This window comes from Scyliorhinus torazame, chromosome 25 (genome assembly GCF_047496885.1).
Source record: "Scyliorhinus torazame isolate Kashiwa2021f chromosome 25, sScyTor2.1, whole genome shotgun sequence".
Classification (NCBI taxonomy): domain Eukaryota; kingdom Metazoa; phylum Chordata; class Chondrichthyes; order Carcharhiniformes; family Scyliorhinidae; genus Scyliorhinus; species Scyliorhinus torazame.
Window position 1 is genome coordinate 17,507,424 of NC_092731.1, and position 23,624 is coordinate 17,531,047.

General features: G+C 46.7%; 1 protein-coding gene across 1 annotated transcript in view; it reads right to left on the reverse strand.

Moving 5' to 3' along the window:
• The window catches only part of LOC140402374 (striatin-3-like), a 59,069-nt gene that overhangs the window by 22,205 nt on the left and 13,240 nt on the right, over positions 1 to 23,624 (reverse strand). Inside the window, exons 3-11 of the mRNA XM_072490113.1 lie at positions 23,445 to 23,518; positions 17,255 to 17,336; positions 12,911 to 13,090; positions 7,039 to 7,198; positions 5,160 to 5,301; positions 4,055 to 4,159; positions 2,820 to 2,941; positions 1,659 to 1,834; positions 375 to 422 (exon numbers count right to left, since the gene is read on the reverse strand). Of these exons, the coding sequence (XP_072346214.1) occupies positions 375 to 422; positions 1,659 to 1,834; positions 2,820 to 2,941; positions 4,055 to 4,159; positions 5,160 to 5,301; positions 7,039 to 7,198; positions 12,911 to 13,090; positions 17,255 to 17,336; positions 23,445 to 23,518 (1,089 nt within the window). The remainder of the gene's footprint in view (positions 1 to 374; positions 423 to 1,658; positions 1,835 to 2,819; positions 2,942 to 4,054; positions 4,160 to 5,159; positions 5,302 to 7,038; positions 7,199 to 12,910; positions 13,091 to 17,254; positions 17,337 to 23,444; positions 23,519 to 23,624) is intronic.

Below are 23,624 nucleotides of genomic sequence, written 5' to 3' on the forward strand. Positions count from 1 at the left end.
CACAAGCAACTCTCTAATACAGGGACTCTACTACAACATCTCGGAGCACAGTGGCCAACCTTTGCACCATTTCAGCTGTCCTGGAGAGATCAACAGCGCAGAATCTGGATCAAATCTGGGTGCTACGCGGCACGGTAGCACAGTGGTTAGCACTGTTGCTTCACAGCACCAGGGTCCCAGGTTCGATTCCCGGCTCGGTCACTGTCTGTACGGAGTCAAAACACTGCTCCTCGTGATGTGAAGCCAGTAGTTTCCACTAAAAATATCCAATATTGCGAATTTATCTAAGTAACAGCATCTACATTGGAGAATTTAGAATTAATAGCTTATTTTCACCTCCTCTAATATTGATGGGGTAACTTTCGTATACTCACACATGTCCCCTGAACGTATAAATTGGTTCCACATCCAATGCAGTACTCCTAGAATGAAATAAAATTAAACACTTGTAATGGATACTTTTCCCTCCAGTAACATCCCACCTTGATTTATTTTCTGAAACAAAGTTTTTTGTCCATTTAACATTTCTAGCCACTTTCTCTGCAATGTGAATGTTTCATTTTCCAGTCTCCAACAGCTAAAGTTTATAAGACGGTGGTGGGGGGGGGCGCACCAGGGAGAACCACTTTCTGCCTGAAACCCAGAAGGTTTGCAGGCCGGTTACAATGAGTTGTTTCAGATCCATGCGTCAGTTACTAGTGATTCTAGTACCAGCCTCGCATAGTACAATAGTAGCTTCAAAGACTGATCGTAAAATAAGAACAAACATAATGGAACTACCTCTCAGCTCGTTTAGTATCTCGACGGTAGTTAATTAGTGTTAGTAGTTTATTAATTCTAGTTATCTTTATCACGCAGTTGTTTCATAATAAATTATTTAAACTAGATGTTCTGTAGTTCATCATTCACTTCGGCCAGTCTACAGAACATGACAGGCTGTAATTCTCTGGCTGTTGGGATTCTCTTTTCCTGCTGGCAGCGCACCCCCGCCCACAGGTTTCCCAGCGGCGATGGGTGGCTTTAATGGGAAATCCCATTGACAAGCGGCGGGAAGAGAGAATCCCGCCGCCGAGATACACACGGCTGGGGGACGGGAGAATCCAGCACATGCTCTCCCACCAGTATTTAACTGCCCCTTGAACGGTTCTGGAATTTGATTGGTGAGGAATGCTTGTACTGGGAAATGGAGAACTTTCCAACTGGTCCACGCAGCACCAGCGATGTGCAAATTCAAATTAGATGCAGAGGAAAAATTAATTCTGCTCTGCCCCAATAATAACTTGCACCCTCAAAAAAAGATTATCCACTACAATAAGAATGATTTCATACCAGCTACCATCTCTGAGCGAGATCATCATTTTAATGCAATTAAGGGGCATTTTGTGTAGTGGACCAAGGCTTGGTGCTGAAACTGGCCACACTCGTTTCAAACAGGGCCACTGCAGTGAGCATGGCTTTCGTCCCATCTGGGTGGATTTGGAACTTGGCCCCAAAGATGCAAGGCCAGTGTGTAATCCACTGAAAAGGCCATCCCAACAGGATTGTATACAGATCAGCACTATCATGAAACAGTTCATCCACATGATTCAGCCTGCTTTCAGTTTCAACAAATTTTACTTCTGAACAAAATCTTTCGTTACACACATAGGAAACTTTACTTTTTGGCAGGAACTGTTTTCTGCAGGTTCCACAGCTTCAGAGTGCGATCTTCTGAAGCAGTCATGAGCACAGGCTCCACCGGGTGAAAAGCCAATGCACGGATCCCATCAAAATGACTCCGTAAGGTATACTTGGCATTCCAAGTCTTCCTGAAGACATCCTTACCATCAGACATCTGCAACAAGGAAGGCATATTTCTGATGAAGGATCATCTATCCACAGATGCTACCTGACCCGCCGAGTAATCCAGCATTTTCGATTTTCATTTAAGACAAATTGCGAGACAGATATGTATCCAAATCCCTCTCATCAATAGTTGCAGCATTTCCAGCTGCTGAACAACTCTCAGTGGGCTAAGCGGAGCATTGTTTTTCTTTAATGTCCCCCCCCCCCCCCCCCCAATTAAGATGCAATGTAGCATGGCCAATCCACCTACGCTGCACATCTTTGGGTAGCGGAGGTGAGACCCACGCAGTCACAGGGAGAATGTGCAAACTCCACACGGGGTAAGCAGAGCATCGTAAAGCAGGTAACATTTAGCTTCCACTGCAAAACAGCATTAGATTCCCGAGGTTGCAAATGTTTTAGAAAATATGTTATAACCCGATCGGAGACCACGGGGTCTGCAACCTCAGAGTTCCTGTGGCCTCACCAGAGTATGATCTCTCGAGATGAGGGGGCGGAGCCACCCCTTAAGTCAGGGATATAGATTCCACGGTCCAAGAGCCAGCGCCTTCAGAAGAGGGAAGATAAATATATCTCTTTAAAAGTAGTACAGAAGTGCTTTACCTCTGGTTTAATGCAGTTAATGCTTCAAAGATCAAGAGTCGTACAAGATGCAAACTTAACCATGCAATTCTTTTTCATGAAATGGAAATTCAGGCTCACAGGTTTTGCTAAATTAGGTTAAGAATTTTAGTTTCTGGGCGCAGCGGTTAGCACTGCTGGCTCACGACACTGATGACCTGGCCCCAGGCCACTGTCCATGTGGAGTTTGCACATTCCCCCCGTGTCTGCGTGGGTCTCACCCCCACAACCCAAAGAGATGTGCAGGGTAGGTGGATTGGCCACGCTAAATTGCCCCTTAATTGGAAAACAATAATTGGGAGCACTGAATTTATATATTTTTAAAATTATTTTAGTTTCTGGAAAGTACTCACATCGTTGTCGTTAGTGACAGTCAGGTCTGCCAGCTCACCCAGGCTCATTTCTCCATCTCCAGCGTTTTCCGCCCCCAGAATGAACGGCTTATTAGCATGCGGGGGAAATGCAAGGGGGACGGCTGCAACGGAAACATAGGAGTAGCAGGACATTAAAAAGAGATCAGCTATCAGCATGCCACAAACGGGTTACCTAGGACACAAGTTATTGCTACTCTTCCCACACCATAACATGCTGTCTGGGGCGCACAATTCCTCAGAGGTGAATGAGTAACGGAGGCCGATTGATGGGAGGTAGTTTGAAACAGCACCACAGCAACACTACAGTGTTGGTACCAAATATGTAAATTCAGTGGTGTGACAATTCAGCAGCCCCTTTGAGCACTTCTGCTCTACAGGTGAGGGTGGTAGGGTTGCTCCCTGGGTTCGCCGGAGGATGCCTGCGGAGCAGTAACGGAAACATGTCCAATTTTATCCTAAGTAACCAGCCGCACATTTTCAGACGTTAATTAGCAATCTAGCTAACTCAGCGGAGCAAACCTATTTGTTCAGGCTGGACCAGCATTTGTTGCCCATCACTAATTGCCCTTGAACTGGCTAGGGCATTTCAGAATCACCCACATTGCTGTACCAGATAAGGATGGCAGACTTCATTCCCTAACGAACATTAGGGGGGATTTTGTTTTACAAATGATGGTCATCATTAGACCTGTAATTCCAGAATTTTATTTAATTCAAATTTCACCATCTGCTGAGGTGGGATTCGGACCAGGGTCTCCAGAGCATGGCCCTGGGTCACTGGATTATGAGCACAGTGACGATGTCACTTTGCCACCGCCTCCCCATAGTGAATTAGGAACTCGCTGCCTGGATGCTTCACAACTGCATGTGTGTACCGTAGATCTTTACTGCTCTTTAAATGCATATTGATTAAGCTACAATAACAGATACTTCAGTAAGAGTGTCAGCCTGCATCAACTCCCTGGAGGATCCTTCCCACGACAGCAGAGGCAGAGAAAATTATGAATGATTTCACCTAACAAAAAAAAGCCTTCAACCACCACGTTCACGATATTAAAATAAAACTGCACAGGAAACAGGAGAGTGATCACAAGTTTTCATCTCAGGATTTGGCTAACAGTTATGAACTGCTGTGACAACATCTTATCCGATGTACTTCGGTTACTTGTGGGGATTCTGCATGAGTTTTTTAGCAGACGAGGAGAAGCTGGTACCTTCGCTTGACTTGGGTTGACCGATCATCCCGGAAGGAATGGAAGGCAAGCCGTCGATGTCTGTAAAATTAGTCAACACATCTTGAAGCTTAGAGCGGTGGTTTCCTATGAATGCAATCATGAATAAAACATTGTACAATCAGGAGGAACTGTCAGACACATTATTGTAGACAGCTAGACAATCTCCACGAACACAGCAAGTCAAATTTGGCCTTTTGGTCACGGTGGCGGAGATCAGATAATGCAGCACAGACATTTGGGTCTGAACCGTAAACCTTCTGGCTTGTGTGGTTTAGTTCCACATCAATGAGTGAATTCACTGACCGCGTTACTTTTTAAAAAAAATTCATTCTTGGGATGTGGGTGTCGCTGGCTAGACCATCCCTAATAGTCCTTGAGAAGCTGGTGGTGAGCTGCCTTTTAGAACTGCTGCAGTCCATGTGATGTAGGTCCACATACAGTGCAGTTAGGGAGGGAGTTCCAGGCTTAAGACCCAACAACAGTGAAGCAACGGCAATATACTTCTAAGTCAGGATGGTAAGTGACATCCAGATGATGTCCCCATGCGTCTGCTACCCTTGTCCTTCTAGGTGGTCGTGGCCGTGGGTTTGGGAGGTGCTGTCTAAGGAGGCTTGGGGAGTTCCTAGTGTTGATGGGGCCTCTTTAGCATTTAACTATGTTGAGGCAAAGGGAAATCCCAGAGTAAAGTGTCTCTTTTATTTTGTTCACCATCATTGCTTTCCATTTCCCTTTCACTCTTCCTCCCCCTTTCACTTGCTCAAAGCTTGTTATGTTTCTATGTTCCACCATTCGGGGGAGCCTCCGCCGTTGGCGACCCCATTGACAGCGGTGAGGCTAGAAAATCCCGCTGCTGGACAATAGCAGGCTGTCTCCATCACTGCAAAACACGCCATGCGGGGAGGGGGGAGAAGAGAAATCCCACCTGCTAACTGTCTCTCTCGCTCCACAGATGCTGCCAGACCTGCTGAGTATATCTAACATTATCCGTTTTTGTGTCAGATTTCCAGCATCCACAGTATTGTGCTTTTGTTTTAGTTCTCGTGTTGTGAATTTCAATGCACTCCATTATTCGCCTTATTGTTACCTAGTTCTTTGCCATCCCCCATGCTTCTGGAATCTTCAGGCCTTTCCTCTTCCTCTCCGGTCTCCAGGAAGTGAAATTCACTCAAAGCATCCACCGTCTCGCAGTCCATGGCAGGATCAGCAGCTGTCATCTCTGTGCCTATCTGTAGGAACACACATTTCATAAATTAGGTCAGTATGGAATTCAAACACATTGAACTGGTCAAGGCCACCCACCATTTGCCAAAACGATCACCGGGGGTCAGTGTGCCAAACATATCAGATTTTTAAAAATATATAAATTTAAGAGTACCCAATTCACTTTTGCCAATTAAGGGACAATTTAGCGTGACCAGTCCACCTAGCTTGCACATTTTTGTGTTGTGTTGGGGGGGGGGGGGGGGGGGGGGGGGGGGGGGGCCGGGATCGAACCTGGGACCTCGGATCTTGGGCGTCATTCTCCGACCCCCCCACCGGGTCGGAGAATGGCCGTTGGCCGCCGTGAATCCCGCCCCCGCCGAAGTCTCCGGTACCGGAGATTGGGCGGGGCGGGAATCGGGCCGCGCCAGTTGGCGGGACACCCCGCTCAATTCTCCGGCCCGGATGGGCCGAAGTCCCGCCCAGAAATTGCCTGTCCCGCCGGCATAAACCAAAGCTGGTATTTACCGGCGGGACCAGGCGGCATGGGCGGGCTCCGGGTCCTGGGGGGCGTGGGGCAATCTGACCCCGGGGGGTGCCCCCACGGTGGCCTGGCCCACGATCGGGGCCCACCGATCCGCGGGCGGGCCTGTGCCGTGGGGGCACTCTTTCCCTTCCGCCACGGCCTCCACCATGGCGGAGGCGGAAGAGACTCTCCCCACTGCGCATGCATGGGAAACTGTCGGCTGCCGCTGACGCTCCCGCGCATGCGCCGCGCCAGCTGGCGGGGCACCAAACGCCATTTCCACCAGCTGGCCGGGCAACAAACGCCATTTCCGCCAGCTGGCGGGGCGGAAATCCCTCCGGCGCCGGCCTAGCCCCTCAATGTTGGGGCTCCGCCCCCAAAGATGCGGAGCATTCCGCACCTTTGGGCCGGCACGATGCCCGTCTGATTGGCGCCGTTTTTGGTGCCAGTCGGCGGACATCGCGTCGTTGGGGGAGAATTTCGCCACAGATTTTTAAAAGACTGTGGCTTGTGATGCCAGCCACCAAAATCAAAGTTTTAGTTGCCAGTTAGGAAAGAGATAGTAGCAACAGGTCACCGGACTAGAAAATACTTTGCAGTCCATCCATCCAGTTCCAAAAGTAAATACAGCATCACTTGTACCCTCATATCTATCCAACTCATCCGTGACATTTCTGCTACTATCCACCTGCACGGTCACCCCATACCTTCTTATTTTTTTAATTTCTTTTTCAATATTGCTCATTGCATATCACACTACCATTTTTCAGTCAAAATAGGTCTTGGCTTCTGATTTTCCTCTCCAGGGTTGAAAAGAATTGACTCTCAGCCTCTGCTCTAGTGAGCTAATATTAAACATGGCCAGCGTTTGGAAGCCAGTGAGCAAGAGTTCAGTACAGGAAGGCTGGGCGAAGGAGGACGTTGAATAAAACCCTGGAACATTTAAAGAAAAATAAGTGCCGCTACTTTTAAACCTGCTTGCAGCTTGAAAGGAAAAATCTAACACACGGACACCTGTCAGGACAACTTCTTCATGTAGTAGTCTGAAAAATCAAATAGCGTGGTGACAATTTTCACACACCTCACATCCGGAACATCTTTGCTTTGCAGAGGAGGCTCGCAGGATCTGACTTGAGGATTTAATTCAAAAACTGAGCATATGTGGAACCCCCGTCATTTCTATAGATAGGCAGTCACGAGAACTCGAGGTTAGAAAGGTAAAAGCGTCACCGGTTACCCTTTGTTTCTTGCTGAGTCTCTGTGCGACAGAGAGTTCCGAGGGAACACTGTCCAATTCATCGTCATCCTCGTCGCTATCATCGTCCACATTCTGAAGGAAAGGCATCTTCTCCAGGACTGATTTTCGTAGTCCATCTCGAGCCTCACTGCCTGCATTTCTGTAAGGGAAGAACAAACAAAACAAGGCCGACAAAATGAGCATTTCGAAAGGGAATCATGTCTTATCTTTCACTTTCCAGCCCAGAGATAGAGGCTAATTGGGGGATAAGAATACATAAGGAAGTGAAGGAGTACGCCATGTAGCCCCTTGAGACAGCTCCGCCATTCAATAAGGTCATGGCTGACCGGATTGTGGCCTTAACTCCACGCCTGCCCAACTGCGACTCCCTTATCAATCAAATATCAAACTCAGCCGTGAATATATGCAAACAACGTGACCTCCACTGCTCACAATGGAGAACAAGTCCAAAGACTAATGACTCTTGAGGAGAAATTCTTCCTCGTTTCAGTGGTAAATGGGAGACCGCTTATTTTTATACTGCCTCACGCGCCGAGGACCCGGGTTCGATCACGGCCCCGGGTCACTGTCCGTGTGGAGTTTGCAGATTCCCCTGTGTCTGCGTGGGTCTTACCCCCCAAACCCAAAGATGTGCAGGGTAGGTGAATTGGCCACGCTAAATTGCCCCTCAATTTGAATTTTTTTTAAAAAAAGGATTATAGTTAAGGCACCTAAAATGTGATCCCCCAACACCTGCGGATGGAAACCGTCAGGTCCTGGGGTTCACTCTTTAGTTCCATTAACTTCCTCATCGATGTTTTACTTACGTTAATTTTATTTAGTCCCTGTCCCCGATCCACTATTAATATCCTCGGGACTTCTGGCAAGCTATCCTCCTTTTATAATGTAAAATGGATGCGAGGTTTTGGGGATGGGAAGAGAGAGGGGTGAAGATGAAGGATTTGGTTTTGGAGGGGTGGTTCGCAAGCGTGGATGAGTTGAGGGGGGAGTTTGGGCTTTTGCATGAGGAGGGTTTTCGGTATATGCAGGTGCAGGACTTGGCTGGAAAAGATTGGAGAAGGTGCTGTTGGTGGGTGGGGTCGTCTCGCCGATTTATGGGAGGATTCTGGAGGAGGATAGGCGCCTATGGAAGGGCAAGTGGGGAGAGAAGTTGGGGATGGCGCTGGAGGAGGAACGAGGCTGGGGTTGATATAGTTGAAGGTGGTGCACAGGCCGCATTTGGCAAAGTGTTTGAGGGGGTAGAGGAAACTTGCGAACGGTGTGGAAGGGGCTCAGCTAATCATGTGCACATGTTCTGGTCCTGCCCGAAGTTGGGAGAAATTTTGGCGGTCATTTTTCAGCACCATGCCAGCGATCCTGCACGTGTATTTGGAGCCAGGTCCCCTGGGGGCCATATCGACCTACTGGAGTTGCGAATGTTTTAGCCTTCGCCTTGTTGATCACTCGCAGGCAGGTTCTGTTGGGGTGGAGGTCAGCTTCTCCACCCTGTGCCTCGGTGTGGCTAGGGGATCTAATGGAGTTCTTACATTTTGAAAAGTTGAAATTTGCCCTATGGGGGCCAAATAAGGGTTCCACAAGAGATGGGGTTTGTTTCTTTTGCATTTCGGAGAGCTAATTACTGTCAACTGTTAGGCAGGGGAGGTTGGGTGCAGGGTTTATTGTATTTGGGGGGGTGTAAGTTTTTTTGTTTTGTTTTGCAAAATGTTAAAATGCTAAAAGTTTGATTAAAAATACTTTTCAAATACTGAAACAAATTATTCAACATGTCTGCCATTTCCCCATAATCATTGACAATGGGCAGGATCTACTGGTGGCAATGTGCCCGAAAGGCAGCGTGGCACAATGCAACTGGTAGATGCCAGGAGATCACACTTCTGGGATCTACCCAACATGCCACGCCTCACGAGATCGCGTTAGACTTTGTGATGTGAATCCAGCCCAGTGTAGGTGGGATCACTTTCTGGCAAATCTGCATATTAGAGTGAGGCAGCTAGTCTCACTCTAATATACGTTCCCGAGATCTACCCAAGGCTTGGAATCTAACTCCCTCGTCTTGGGAGACCTCGGACGAGCGCTGTTCAGTACAGGTCTCCACAGACAGGGAGCAGACAGAACGGCACTCGTGCTGGTCTCCCAAAGGATTGGAGTTTCCCAAATGCATGCGCTCTGGGCAGGGTGGTACCATGGCAATGCTGATGCCAGCCTGGCACTTTGGTACTGCCAGCCAGGCAGTGCCAGCCTGGCACTGTCGTGTCAGGGATTTGAGAGTAAATGGACGGCATTTAAAAATGCAACTTCTCAGTGCAGAAAATAGGGCTAAGTGCGGCCTCGTCGGGGAGTTCCTCGCTGAGGCTCCCGATCTACCCGGACGGGCGTTAGATTGCAGGGTATTTCTGAGCGCTCCGAGCGTTGGGAAACACTCGGATAATCTCACGCTACGGGACTCTGTCCCTATTCGGATAGATCGCGCCCAATGTCCCCACTTTCAGTCTTTAGCGGGCCAACATTGCTCCTGACCACCCGCTTTCCCTTTTATGTAAATATAAAAACTTCTTCCTATTGATTTGATGTCCTTTACAAGCTTCCTTTCATAATCCCTTTTAGTAGCTCTTGTAAGCTGCTTTATGAGCGTTTGCTGTTTTTAAAAAATCTTTCCTGTTTGGTAGGATCTGCGCTGTTCTTTTGCATTTTTATCAGTCCTTTCTTTCAGCTTTTTGCTGCCCCTTATCTCTTCAGTTGTCGGTGGCTGTTTGTTCTGTGAAATGGAGCTTTTTTTCCTTAGGGGTATAAACGGGTGCGATATTGTGTTAAATGTTTCTTTAAACATCTCCCCCTGTTCTTCAGTTGTTTTACCCTGTAGCAGATTTTCTCAGTTTACAGTGGACAGTCTCTGCCTCATCTCATTAAAGTCGGCCTTACCTAAATCTAAATTTTTTGTAGCTCATCTGTGTTTTTCACTTTTAAACTTTACATTGAACTCAAACATGTTATGATCACTATTTAATAAATGTTCATGCAGTGAGGTTACTAATTAAATCCGGCTCATTACTCGTTACCAAATCCAATATTGTTTGTCCCCTTGTTGCATCCAGGACATATTGCTGCAGGAAATTACCCCTGACAGGCTCCAGAAATGCCCAACTTTTCTGACAGGTGCTTGACTGCCTCTCCCAATCTATGTTAGAATTAAAATCGCCCAATAATACGACTTTACCTTTGTGACACACTTGCCTAATTTCTGCATTGATGCAATCTATCACTTCCGAGCTGCTACCAGGGGGTCTATACACATTTATTGGTTTTAGATCCTTTACTGATTTCTCAGTTCCACTCACAAGCGTCCCCACTGGATGCTTTCCCCTCATTATATCCTCTCCGACCAATGAACTGATTCTGTTTCAAATCAATAAGGCTACTTTTTCTTTCTCTCTGCACCCGCCCAGCGCCATTTTCCCTATCTGCCCTTTGAGCCTTGGGTGGCAGGTTAGCACTGTTGCTTCACAGCACCAGGGACCCAGGTTCGAATCCCGGCTTGGGTCACTATGCGGAGTCTGCACGTTCTCCCCGTGTCTGCGTGGGTTTCCTCCGGGTGCTCCGGTTTCCTCCCACAAATCCCTAAAAGGCGTGCTGTTAGGTAATTTGGACTTTCTGAATTCTCCCTCCATGTACCCGAACAGGTGCCTGAATGTGGCGACTAGGGGACTTTCACAGTAACTTTGTTGCAGTGTTAATGTAAGCCTACTTATAAAGATTATTAACATGGTAAATTAAATTCCCAGTCCTGATCATCCCACAGCCATGTCTCAGTAATGACTGCTCTATCATAATACCTCATTTGAATTTGTGCCTGTAGCTCATTTAATTTATTCCTTAATTCCAATTCTTACACACCATTCATTTGTAGGTAGAACTCTTATGTGGGACAGGCACTCTAATCTGTCCCTCAGCACTGATGCTTTGTCCCAGATCGGTTCAGGTGGAGCCTGACCCAACGGTACACCTCCTATCTATCTCAATACTAATGCCAGTGCCCCCGAAATGAAAAACCCCTCTTTCCCGCACCACTCCTTTAGCCACGTGTTCGCTTTCCTGATTTTCTTATCTCTATGCCAATTTGCATGTAGCTCAGGTAATAATCCAGAGATTGTAACCCTTGAGGTCCTGTTCTTTAACTTTGTTCCTAACTCCGGATAAGCCCAAACAGGACCTCTTGCCTATGTTGTTGGTCCCAGCATGGACCACAACTGGATCCTCCCCCTCCCGCTCCAAAATTCTTTCAAGTTGGTTCGAGATGTCATTCACCCTGGCACCAGGTGGGCAACACACCATACATGACTCTCGATTCTGTTTACAAAGGATGCTGTCTATACCCCTGATCATCCCACAGGGGTAGATAATAGAATCCCCTAACACTTTCTTTTTGCTCACCCACCCCCTCCATTTGAATGGCCTCCTGCACCATGGTGCGGTAGCCAGTTTTCCCATCCTCCCCATCGATGGGACTCAAACCTGCAGCTTTCCACTGCGCTTGCTGCAGTATCATGGCTTCACCATTCCAAAACAGGTCTACACTTGAACTAGGTTTATTTGGCGTCCAAGCTTAAAATAACTTGATATTAAATTGAATCGAAAGGGAAATTTAATGTAGGGCATCACTCTCGGTTCCAGATCATCTCTGAAGCTCAGCAGCCATCTGATTTACAAACACTGCGGTACAAACAGCTCCAGGGGCTGATTTTTTTCTCCCCCAATTGGTTTCCAATTTTCAGCCCAGCTCATCTGCAGTTCCATCTTCTGGTATCTCATTTAAAAGGCCATTTTTTATACAAGCGAGTGTGTTTGCAGGCAGTTTGATCCTGACCTGACCAGCTGCTCATGCGCGCGCTTTCATCAGCGGTCGCCATAAAATAACCAGGAGTACGAATCGTGGCGGGCTTTCCTCCTCCCAGGCCCACGAGTTCCGAGATGAATTCCAGCATCCCCTCCTGCTTGCTTGGCTGATTCTCAGCACAACCAGGACCTTCAGATTTGTGCAGCACGCCAGACTGTGCTTTTGCCACTCGGCCAACGGAAGAGATTTTATGCCTGGTCTTATAGATTTGTTTTTTCTCTTGCAGACAGCCGTGTTCAAAATATCAGCGGCTGTTAAAAAAAGAAACAATCTGCTTTTGGCACCGTAGCTACCACCTTACAGAACAGACGTGTTAACCATCTGTTTCAAACCACAAGATTCCTTCCCTCTGTACCACATTTCTCCCACTAAATCACAGCGAGACCTTCCCCTATCTCCCAACATGACTACTGGTATCAAACCGAACCTTCCCCAAAAAGGCTGCTAAATGTTCGTCATGGCCCAGTTATTAATTATAACAGCATCAAAACTAGAGGGTTAATCAACCAATGGGAAATTGGTGCCAAAGGTTAATAGATGAAGAACCACTAGCCTTAAAAGGCCCAAGTCCCAGTAGTACTGTTCCTCAAACCTAATTCACAATCAATTTGGGTATTTTTCTTCCATTTTTTAATCACCTCTCCCCGTTTGCTCTTTCCAACACCTTCCTGTGCAAAACACATTCCATGAAGCCTGTTTGCTCTCAAATTCCTGATGCCAGGAGATGCACAAAAGAAGTCTGAGGCGATTGCCAAAAAAGTTTGCTTTCTCCTCTATGCAGCTTCACTAACTATCATGATCAAAGGTGGAAATTGCAACAGTAAGCTAGTGTCCTGTCACAGGCGTATCCAACTTTTTGTCTTTGTGAGGCGAAACCTAGAGATGTTCACAGTACAGAAGGTCTGTAGCTAGGAACTGCAGTATTTGTACGAAGGTTAAGTCTATGATTCGGGTACTTGCCTCTTAATCTGTTCTTCTATCTGTTTTACTAACGGGGAGTCTCCTCCATTTAGGATCTGTCCCAAGCTGTTGGACTCTGCTGCTCCATTGTGCTCTGGGCTTGAATGACCCAACATGGATCGGACCCGCTTTGTCCGCACGTCCAAGATAGTGTCTGTATAACCCACCTCCTGCAAATATCTAAAAGCATAGCACACAAGCAGAATTAGATACACATACTTACAGAAAACATTGCAGCAACTTCATGCAGGGCTTCACGTATCTTAATCCACCTTTTAGAGTAATAAAATTCTTGCACTTCTGTAATATCGTTAAGACAGTTAAAAACATTGCAAGGTACTTCATGGATGAAAAATAGAAACCAGGTATTCTGAGTTAGGAGAAGTTGGCTAAAATGTATGGTTGAAGAGTCAAATTGTGTGACTTCTGAAAGTGAAGGATTTGGGAAAGTTTTGATGGAGATCTCAAAGGGAGGGTTTAGGGTTGGGAGCTCCTCAGGAGGATTGATATAGTTACTTCTGCACGGCCAGAATCAGGCCAAGTGGAATGGGTTGAATGATTGAAGTTATCAATGTTTTGGCAACGATTGCCAGAATTAGGAGTTAACATTTGGCGCATTGGGTAAAAGTCACAACTGTATCTTGTATCTAAAACAGTCACTAAAACACCTTCACTCTGTAGCTCATAATGGACAATGCATCAAACTTCACCAGAAAAATAATCTCCCAAATCCAAAGTGAATTTTGTGTTGGGAATGAAAGTTTCGACCAGAATATGCACATACCTGATTCATATTTTTGTAGTTAACATCATTAACTCCAGTTAATATCTGTCTGTGACAATCTAGGATTTGATGTGATGCATTTCATTGCTCTTGAAAACTACCGCCCATCTGTACCCTTCCTTTCCTCTCCAAAGTAATTGAACATGTCGCCTTTGATGGTGTGGGGGTACCAGCACTGCTGCCCCACGGCGCCCGACGACCCGGGCTCGCCCCCGGCCCGGATCACTGTCTGCGTGGAGTTTGCACGCTCTCCCCATGACTTCATGGGTCTCACCCCCACAACCCAAAAGATGTGCAGGGTAGGTGGATTGGTCACACTAAATTGCTCCTTCATTGGAAGAAAAAAAATTGGGTACTCTAAATTTTAAAAAACATTGAGATGCCAGCTGAAATATTGCTCTTGATCATTGGTTATGTTGGGATCTCTGGTGCCAACCTGGCCAAAATAAAATACTTATTGCAAAAAAACAAAAGAGAATGGCGTCCGCTGCCGCATTTTAAATGAAAATAAATTAGGCTTTGTGAAGTTTTCCAGAAAGAGGAGACAGCAGAGAGCAGGTAACGTCCCTGCTCGCACTTGACGTTAAGCACCCTCCAGGTATGTGCTTTTGCCGGCAATCACTGAGCAGTGTTGCTTCTATTTTCTAGCTGCTGGCAAGCAAGGCAAGTAAACAGTGAAGATGAATAGTTTTCTTAAAATTAAGATGGACGGAAATTCAAATAGGCAGTTTGGACAGGGTCTCACAACAGAATCAGCTGGAGAGAGCTGTTCAGGAGAGTCCAGGGTAGGGACAGAGCAGTGCTAGTGCTTGCTCTGCACACATCTCCAGGGCCTGTGGTTAACAGCCTACAAAGAAGAAACTTAAGTTGGGAACAAAGCTGTATAAAGATGATTTCTTGAGGTATGGTTTGTCAATTGTGCCAATGTAAAGCTCATGGGCAGGATTCTCCGTTGCCCAACGCTGAAAACGTAATCGGTGATCGGGCAGAGAATTGATTCCGACACCGGAATCGGGGCCGGTGGGGTCACAGATGGCGAGTTGGGTTGTACTGCGCAACCGGTGCAGGTTGTCAGCCGTGCGCATGCGCGGCCCGTGTCCTGGCCGTTTTCGGCATGGGAGGCGGGAATGTTGCTAGCCCCTCACTGGTACCGGAATCAAAATTAAAAGACTCCAAATTGAAAGACTACACTGCTGTGGCTGACCTGTAATGCCACATTAAAACAGGCCATGAATCCCATGAGGCTGTCAGCATTCTAGTGTAGCATCTCCCAGGAATATGCAGTGCTGAGTAAAACGAGCATTTTGTTGCTATTGTCCTTCATGACAACCTACATGTGCAAGGTTGGATTTTTTGTTTTCGTAGAGATGAAGACGGCACAAAGGAACTGGCTGAGGTCTGCACCCGATATGCGCATTGTCCTCTCCTCCTTTGCACCTGATTTAAGTGAGAATGTAGCGAGATTGTGAGGACCAAACAGGCTCCCCTGCCACATTAAAGGTAAACAAACATGGCGTTTCTCGTGAGGGTCAGCCGGTGCGGGTTGTGATGGTTGGCCTATTGGTTAAAGTGGGTCACGGGGAAAACTTTTGAAGAGCACTATGCTATGAGACCATTGTATCTTAAAATGTACTTTGTAATCCGTGTTAATCTTAAAATCGGTGTGTATTTGTTAAACTAATGGTGGAGTATTGTATCATAATCCAGTTTTACAATGTTTACTAAATGTTTTTTCGTTGTTAAAACTAACTGGTGGGCACGTGACTCTATTCCTCTACGTTTTAGGGAAAAAACAAAAGCAGATTATTGCAGGCAACTTTTAATATTGTTTCCTTCAAGTTGTGCAATTCGGTACATTGTAAATAGGCTCCATTGCAGATGCATTTAAAAATATATATATTTAGAGTACCCAATTATTTTTTCCCCCCAATTAAGGGGCAATTAAGCGTGGTGAATCCACCTACCCCACTCATCTTTTGGGGTTGTGGGGGTGAGACTCACGCGAACACGGGGAGAATATACAAACTCCACACGGACAGTGACCCGGGTCCTGGAACGAACCCGGGTCCTCAGCCCCGTGAGGCAGCAGTGCTAACCAGTGTGCCACCTTGCTGCCCTTCCATTGCAGATACGTGAATGATATCCATCATGTAGGAATTAGTAGAGAGACTCTGCCGCAAATATTCAATACCAGGAGTTTGCAAGCCTTTTTGTCTATGTGGGTCACTTAACTGCATAGCACGGAGTCTTGCAGGCTCATTCATTTTAAATTCAGGGGCGTCATTCTCCGACCCCCCGCCGGGTCGGAGAATGGCCGTTGGCCGCCGTGAATCCCGCCCCCGCCCCCGCCGAAGTCTCCGCTCCCGGAGATTGGGCGGGGGCGGGAATCCAGCCGCGCCGGTTGGCGGGACCCCCCGCTGGATTCTCCGGCCCGGATGGGCCGAAGTCCCGCCCAGGAATTGCCTGTCCCGCCGACGTAAATCAAACCTGGTATTTACCGGCGGGACCAGGCAGCGTGGGCGGGCTCCGGGGTCCTGGGGGGGGGGGGCGCGGGGCGATCTGACCCCGGGGGGTGCCCCCACGGTGGCCTGGCCCGCGATCGGGGCCCACCGATCCGCGGGCGGGCCTGTGCCGTGGGGGCACTCTTTCCCTTCCGTCTCCGCTACGGCCTCCACCATGGCGGAGGCGGAAGAGACTCTCCCCACTGCGCATGCGCGGGAAACGTTCGGCGGCCGCTGACGCTCCCGCGCATGCGCGGGGAAACTGACAGCGGCCGCTGACGCTCCCGCGCATGCGCCGCATTTCCGCGCCAGCTGGCGGGGCAACAAACGCCATTTCCGCCAGCTGGCGGGGCGGAAATCCCTCCGGCGTCGGCCTAGCCCCTCAATGTTGGGGCTAGGCCGCCAAAGATGCGGAGACTTCCGCACCTTTTTGCCGGCGCGATGCCCGTCTGATTTGCGCCGGCTTTGGCGCCAGTCGGCGGGCATCCCGCCGTTGGGGGAGAATTTCGCCCCAGGTTCCCATTATTTGGCATATATCTCAAACAGATCATGTTGGTCCAGTTTAGGATATATCCACCATTGAGGCAACAACTCTAAGAACAACCATTTCCAAACCTCCAGGCCATGAAATTCATTCAGAATTAACCAGCCAAAGGGGGCGGCACGGTGGCGCAGTGGTTCGCACTGCTACCTCAGCGCTGAGGATCCAGTGTCGATCCCGGCCCTGGGTCACTATCCGTGTGGAGTTTGCACATTCTCCCCGTGTTTGCGTGTGTCTCACCCCCACAACCCAAAGATGCGCAGGGTAAGTGGATTGGTCACGCTACGTTGCCCCTTAATTGGAAAAAAGAATTGGGTACTCTAAATTTATATTTAAAATAAAGAACTAACCAGCCAACAAGGGCCAAGAAAAGAGAGTCAGGTTTTGTGGGCTGGATTGGCAGAGTGGGCAGCACACTTTCAGCCCCACACTGGATATCTTTTGTGTTGAGTTACCCATCAATGGGATTTTCTATCTCCTTACATAGGGAACTGAAGGCAATAGCGATGTGTACTTACTGTCTCAGCAGCTGCCGCCCTTCTTTCCAGGATAATGGACTATTCTGTTCTATGGTTGATGTATCAGGGCCATTATTTATAACTGAAAAGGCAAAATAGAGTTGATTTATAGCTGTACTATCATACACCTCAAAATAGTCTTAGATTACGAATTATGAAATATCAGATTAAATTCTTGTTTAAACCTGTTCAATACATTCTTGGCAAATTAGATTGCTAAACGTATCATTCTATTTTTTTTAATTATATGAATCATATTGCATTTTCCATAACTTAAATAGCTTTAGGACAGAAAGGGGAGTTGAGCACACTGAATGCAGTGGAAGTATGCAAGAGAAAGGACATATAAAATGGTGAAGAGTTGCACATTTTTCCTTTTCAGGTTCCACAGTATCCCAGCACAAGACTGAAAGCAGCAGTATCTCAGGTAGCACTGTTGGGAAATGCCCTATCCTGTGTGGAACTGACCATGCACAGTGGTTAGTATTGTTGTTTCACAGCGGCAGGGTCCCAGGTTCAATTCCTGCTTGGGTCACTGTCTGTGCGGAGTCTGTACATTCTCCCCGTGTCTGCGTGGGTTTCCTCCGGGTGCTCCGGTTTCCTCCCACAAGTCCCGAAAGACGTGCTTGTTAGATGAATTGGGCATTCTGAATTCTACCTCAGTGTACCCGAACAGGCGCCGGAGTGTGGCGACTAGGGGATTTTCACAGTAACTTCATTGCAGTGTTTTTAAAATATAAATTTAGAGTACCCAATTCATTTTTTTCCCAATTAATGGGCAATTTAGCGTGTTCAATCCACCTACTCTGCACATCTTTGGGTTGTGGGGGCGAAACCCACGCAAACACGGGAGAATGTGCAAACTCCACACGGACAGTGACCCAGAGCCGGGATCGAACCTGGGACCTCGGCGCCATGAGACAGAAGGGCTAACCCACTGCGCCACCGTGCTGCCCCCTTCAGTGCCGTGTTAATGTAAGCCGACTTGGAATAATAATAAAGATTATTATGCAAAACCAGGAAGGTTTGGTCGGTGTTGGATTGGTTGATCTAAGCCAGAATAACTATATGCCTGCTGTTTCTGCCATCCTGGGCTAGGGAGCAAGAGGAGATGTCTTCCCATCCTCTGTCTCTTCCAGAGGGCTTGGTTGAGGGGGAAGATCAGGATCATCAGTGAGGGTTTACATAGTGAAATAGCCTCCCACCATTAAAGTAATTCAAGGATGGCCACTTGAACACAGTCCTGGCGGCCAGCTGAGGTTTGTGGAACCATGCTCCAGCCACATCTAAGTGTAAATCAGGGAAGGAAGTCTAAGGAAATCCAGAAATTTAGAAAGAGCCAAAGCAATCTACATTAACAGGCTCGACAACAATCAACATGCAAAAGGACGTTGGAGATTGCTTAATTAAAATGACAGGTTGGCCACTAAGCATGGGGGAAGGGAAGAAACATGAAGAGGCTAAAATAAGGAAGTGAAAATATAATGTAAAGAGTGGGTTTTTGAAGGAAGAAAGGAGTTGCAAAGAGAGAGAAATAGGGCAGGAAGCTTTAGATATTTGTTCAGTAAGTATGTTTGCAAGTCCTGGACATGTTTAAACCTACAAGGAACCAGGAGTGCAGCAACATAAGCTGATGATATTTAATGGAAATAAAAGGATCATGTTACTTCATCATACTAAGACTCCAACCAGTCTTAGTCTAGGTGTTAATAGACATTTTAAAGGAATTACCCAAAGGATCTAAGTGATACTTATTCTGTGACAACAACTATAATGTGTCTTACATTACAAAAGCAGCTATTTTTATTTGTTCTCAAGATGTGAATATAACTAGCCATTTATTGTCCACCCCTAGTTTTCTTCTTGGAGGTCCACCTTTGTGAAATGCTGTAGATATCCTAAAGATGCTCCCACACTGGCATTAAGTAGGGAATTCCAGAATACTGACACAGTGAATACAAAACAATGCTGATACAAATTCCACGTCAGGATGTTTGGGAACTTTGAGGTGATGGTGATTTCACTGCCATTTTTGTCCTTCTCAGTGATAGAAGTCAAGGTGAAGGAGGTTGAAATAACCATAATCAGTTGATGGGGCTGTGCTTCTCAAGTGTTGTGATCACAGGTGACTGGCAAGTAATGTATAATTTCTGTCTTGGAAGTGAGTGGTGACAAGGCTTTGAAAGATCGAGAGACGGACAGTAACCAGCCTCTGCTCTGTTGATATGGCAGCTCCTGTTGAACATCTGGCCAATAGTGAACCCTGAGATAATGATGGTGGGGTCTTCTCAGTGGTGGTGCTGTGAAAGGTTAAACGGCCAGTGACTGGGACTTCTGTTGTTCAAGGTGGTCACTACCTGACACTGATGCTCTATAAATGTGAGGACATCCATTTTGGTAAGAGCAACAGCAAAATGGACTATTATTTAAACGGTAAAAATTGCAGCATGTTGCTGTGCAGAGGGTCCTTGTGCATGAATCACAAAAAGTTGGTTTGCAAGTGCAGCAGGTAATTAAGGCGGCAAATGGAATGTTGTCCTTCATTGCTAGAGGGATGGAGTTTAAAGGCAGGGAGGCTATGTTGCAGCTGTATGGGTGCTGATGAGGCCACACTTGGAGTATTGTACATTTTTGGTCTCAGAACATAGTGCAAAAGGAGCCCATCGAATCTGCACCGACCCACTTAAGCCCTCACTTCCACCCTATCCCCGTAACCCAATAACCCCCCCTAACCTTTTTGGGACACTAAGGGTAATTTAGCATGGCCAATCCACCTAACCTGCATGTCTTTGGACTGTGGTGGAAACCGGGGCACCCGGAGGAAACCCACGCAGATACGGGGAGAACGTGCAGACTCCGCACAGTGACCCAGCGGGGAATTGAACCTGGGACCCTGGCGCTGTGAAGCCACAGTGCTAGCCACTTGTGCTAAGGATGTATTGGCACTGGAGGGTGTGTAGAGGAGATTCACTAGGTTGATTCCGGAGTTGAGAGGATTGGCTTATATGGAGAGACTAAGTAGACTGGGAATATACTCATTGGAATTTCGACAAATATGGGGGGAATTTTATACAAACATACAAAATTATGAAGGGAATAGATAGGATAGAAGCAAGGAGGTTGTTTCCACTGTGAAACTAGAACTAGGCTGCATAGCCTCAAAATAAGGGGGAGCAGATTTAGGACTGAGTTGAGGAGGAACTTCTTCACCCAAAGGGTTGTAGACCGGTGGAATTCCCTGCCCAGTGAAGCAGTTGAGGCTACATCGTTGGGTGATTTTAAGACAAAGATAGATTTTTGAACAGTAAAGGAACAAGCGGTTATGGTGAGTGGGCAGGTAAGTGGAGACGAGTCCACAAAAAGATCAGCCATGATCTTATTGAATGGTGGAGCAGGCCCTAGGGGCCAGATGGCCTACTCCTGCTCCTAGTTCTTATGATTATTGGCACCCACTCCTGGTCAAGCCGTCGGATGGCATGCGCAGGTTTATTATCAGAGGAGTTGTGACCAGGGTTGATACTACGAACACATTAGAAGCTCACTTTTGCAGGCAGCACGGTGACGCAGTGGTTAGCATTGTTGCCCCACGGCGCCGAGGTCCCAGGTTCGATCCCGGCTCTGGGTCACTGTCCGTGTGGAGTTTACACATTCTCCCCGTGTTTGCGTGGGTTTCGCCCCCCACAACCCAAAGATGTGCAAGGTAGGTGGATTGGCCACGCTAAATTGCCTCTTAATTGGAAAAAATAATTGGGCACACTAAATTTATATTTTAAAAAAGCAGCTCACTTTTGTTCGAGCTCCTTGGTGCCATATTCAACTAAATGCTGCCCTGTTGTAGAGGGTAGCTATCTTCTGCCCATGTCGGAGTTAAGGCTCTGGAGCAGAGTGATTCTGATAGAATCCAAACTATGTTAGTGGTGAACAGTTGTCACTTGAATCATGACTAGGAGGCCAATACAGAGGCACAGATATAACCATGGGATGGGGTTATATCTTTGCTATTTTTTGTGGAAATCACATAATTGCAATTTTCCATTATTATACCTATACTGGACCCCCTGTTAAGTTTTATTGAAGTGTTAAATAGCAATTGGATATATCGGTTTGAAAATCTCCAGTACCTTCAGCGGGCAAGCCTAGAACTATGCAAGGAGCAGTTTCAGATTCCAATGTGTTTACTTTATGGTCTGGAAATCCAAGTAGTTACTCCACCCAATTCCTACTTCACACAAAATTGTGTTTGCATTTCACATCAATCACGCCTACGAGAGAATATACAGGTCCAGACTTATCACTATCCTTTCAGCTACTGTGTTAAATGTAACAACACTCTTACTATAATGTGCCACATAGTGCAGATGGGTCTCACATGCAATTCCCAGTCTGATTAAGATGTGGAGAAGCCGGCGTTGGACTGGGGTGAGTACAGCAAGAAGTCTTACATTCACATGAGGAAGGAGCTGCGCCCCGAAAGCTAATGATTCGAAACAAACCTGTTGGACTTTAATCTGGTGTTGTAAGACTTCTTACTGTGCCCAGTCTGATTAAGGTTAACTGATCCCCATCCAGCGAGGTAAATGGAGTTGCTACAATGGGCGCTGGTTAAGGAAGCCTGGTAGAAAAGAGATCAGCCAGCCAAACTGGAAAGTAATGTGAGTGCACAATATGTGGCGATGGGTTTGCAGGCAGCTAAGGTACCCTCCATATCCAAATAATCTACCAACAATTACAGTTACTGCCAGAGAGTGCAAAGATTTAGAGAAAAATGATAAGTGGGAACAAGATTCCTGCTTTTAGTGTACATATAACTCTATGGCATGTGCTTAAACGTGGTACAAATTTAGATCTGCTATCTATTCCTTCCCTATTACAACCCATGATCACTCAGATTTTACTGTGAAACTTTGACATGGTATGTGCATAAAGAGACGGGTATGAAATCTTAGTATAATGACCACCTGAATGGATAAAAGTAACAAACCTATGGACATCCTTCTAGACTTGCCTAACGAGGGCACTTTAAGCTGCATAATACTACAATAAAACAGTATAAATCATGGGTCTGTTGCAAGTGGCCATGGAATCTATTTGGGCTTAAGAATTAAGAGCATTATAGAGATTATTGATTTCTGTATGGTGGTATTCCTATAAGCTATTAGCAACACAATACTAAATAAGCTTAGCAGTGTACAAATGTGATTAGAATTTGAGCAATGATTTATCATGGGTTGACAATTCATAGCGAATAGTGATCAATGTAAATAATAGACCTGGATAAAGTGTTAAATCTAAGCTCATTTAAAGAAACCACTGGATATGGCAATAAAGAGTTGGTCGGGTTTCTCTGGATGGCCAAACTGAGATGAGCCAAATGGTCTTCCTCACCTTCAGCAGCTTGTAAATCCAATCAATTTCTGCATTTACAACATTCGACCCAATTTTACAGAAAATGTAACGGGAGTGAGCACTCTCTCAAAGGGAGTAAAGCTCCCGGTTTCTCTCAAGTGGCCCCTGTTCCCTCAGGGGCCACTCTGAATAATCATTCAAGGGGTGGACTTTAAAAGGGCCTGGGCGGCATGATGGCGCAATGGTTAGCACTGCTGCCTCACAGCCGAGGACCTTTTAAGGGAAAAAAAGATTTAATGTAGGCATTGGTTTCACTATTTAAAAAAAAAGAGCCCTCAAGGCAAGTGCAGCACCAGACTTGAATGTCTGTGGACATTTTTTCTGTTCAAGGTTCTACATAAACGGTCAATGTTGGAACTGAACTGAGCTGGCAGATGTGGTAGGAAAAGATTGATGTGGAGAGTGCGGGAGGGGGGCGCAAAGTTCCATAGGCTGCTTTCCCCTTTTGTGTTCCATAGACTGCTTTCCCCTTTTGTTGGGGGAGAGCAGATTGGTGGTGATCACCACACCTCAGGCGAGGGGCAAAGTTGAGAAGGCGGGACCTTCGTGAATGACCCAAGTCGGTATGAGAACTGAACCCGCGTTGCTGGCCTTGCTCTGCATCGCGAACTAGCTGTCTAGCCAAGTGATCTAAACCGACCCCCAGATGATAAATACTGATATGGGAAAACACCATGTCCAAAACCGCAGACCACTTAACCTACCCATACCGTACACCTGCCACAGTGACTTTTAATTGAAGGTAAGAATCAGTCTCAGGCAACTGTAGAATTTTTCAACATACCCGAATCAGGCGCATCTGTCTTTGAGTCACCTTGAACTGGTTCCGTTCCATACTTCAATTTGTGGTATTTTGTCCTAGAAAAACAGTGAAATGAAGATGTACTAATGTAAAATTAACAAGTGATAGTGATATGAATAGAGCACCTGACTTGGGAAAAAGGAAATGCAAAATACATATAAT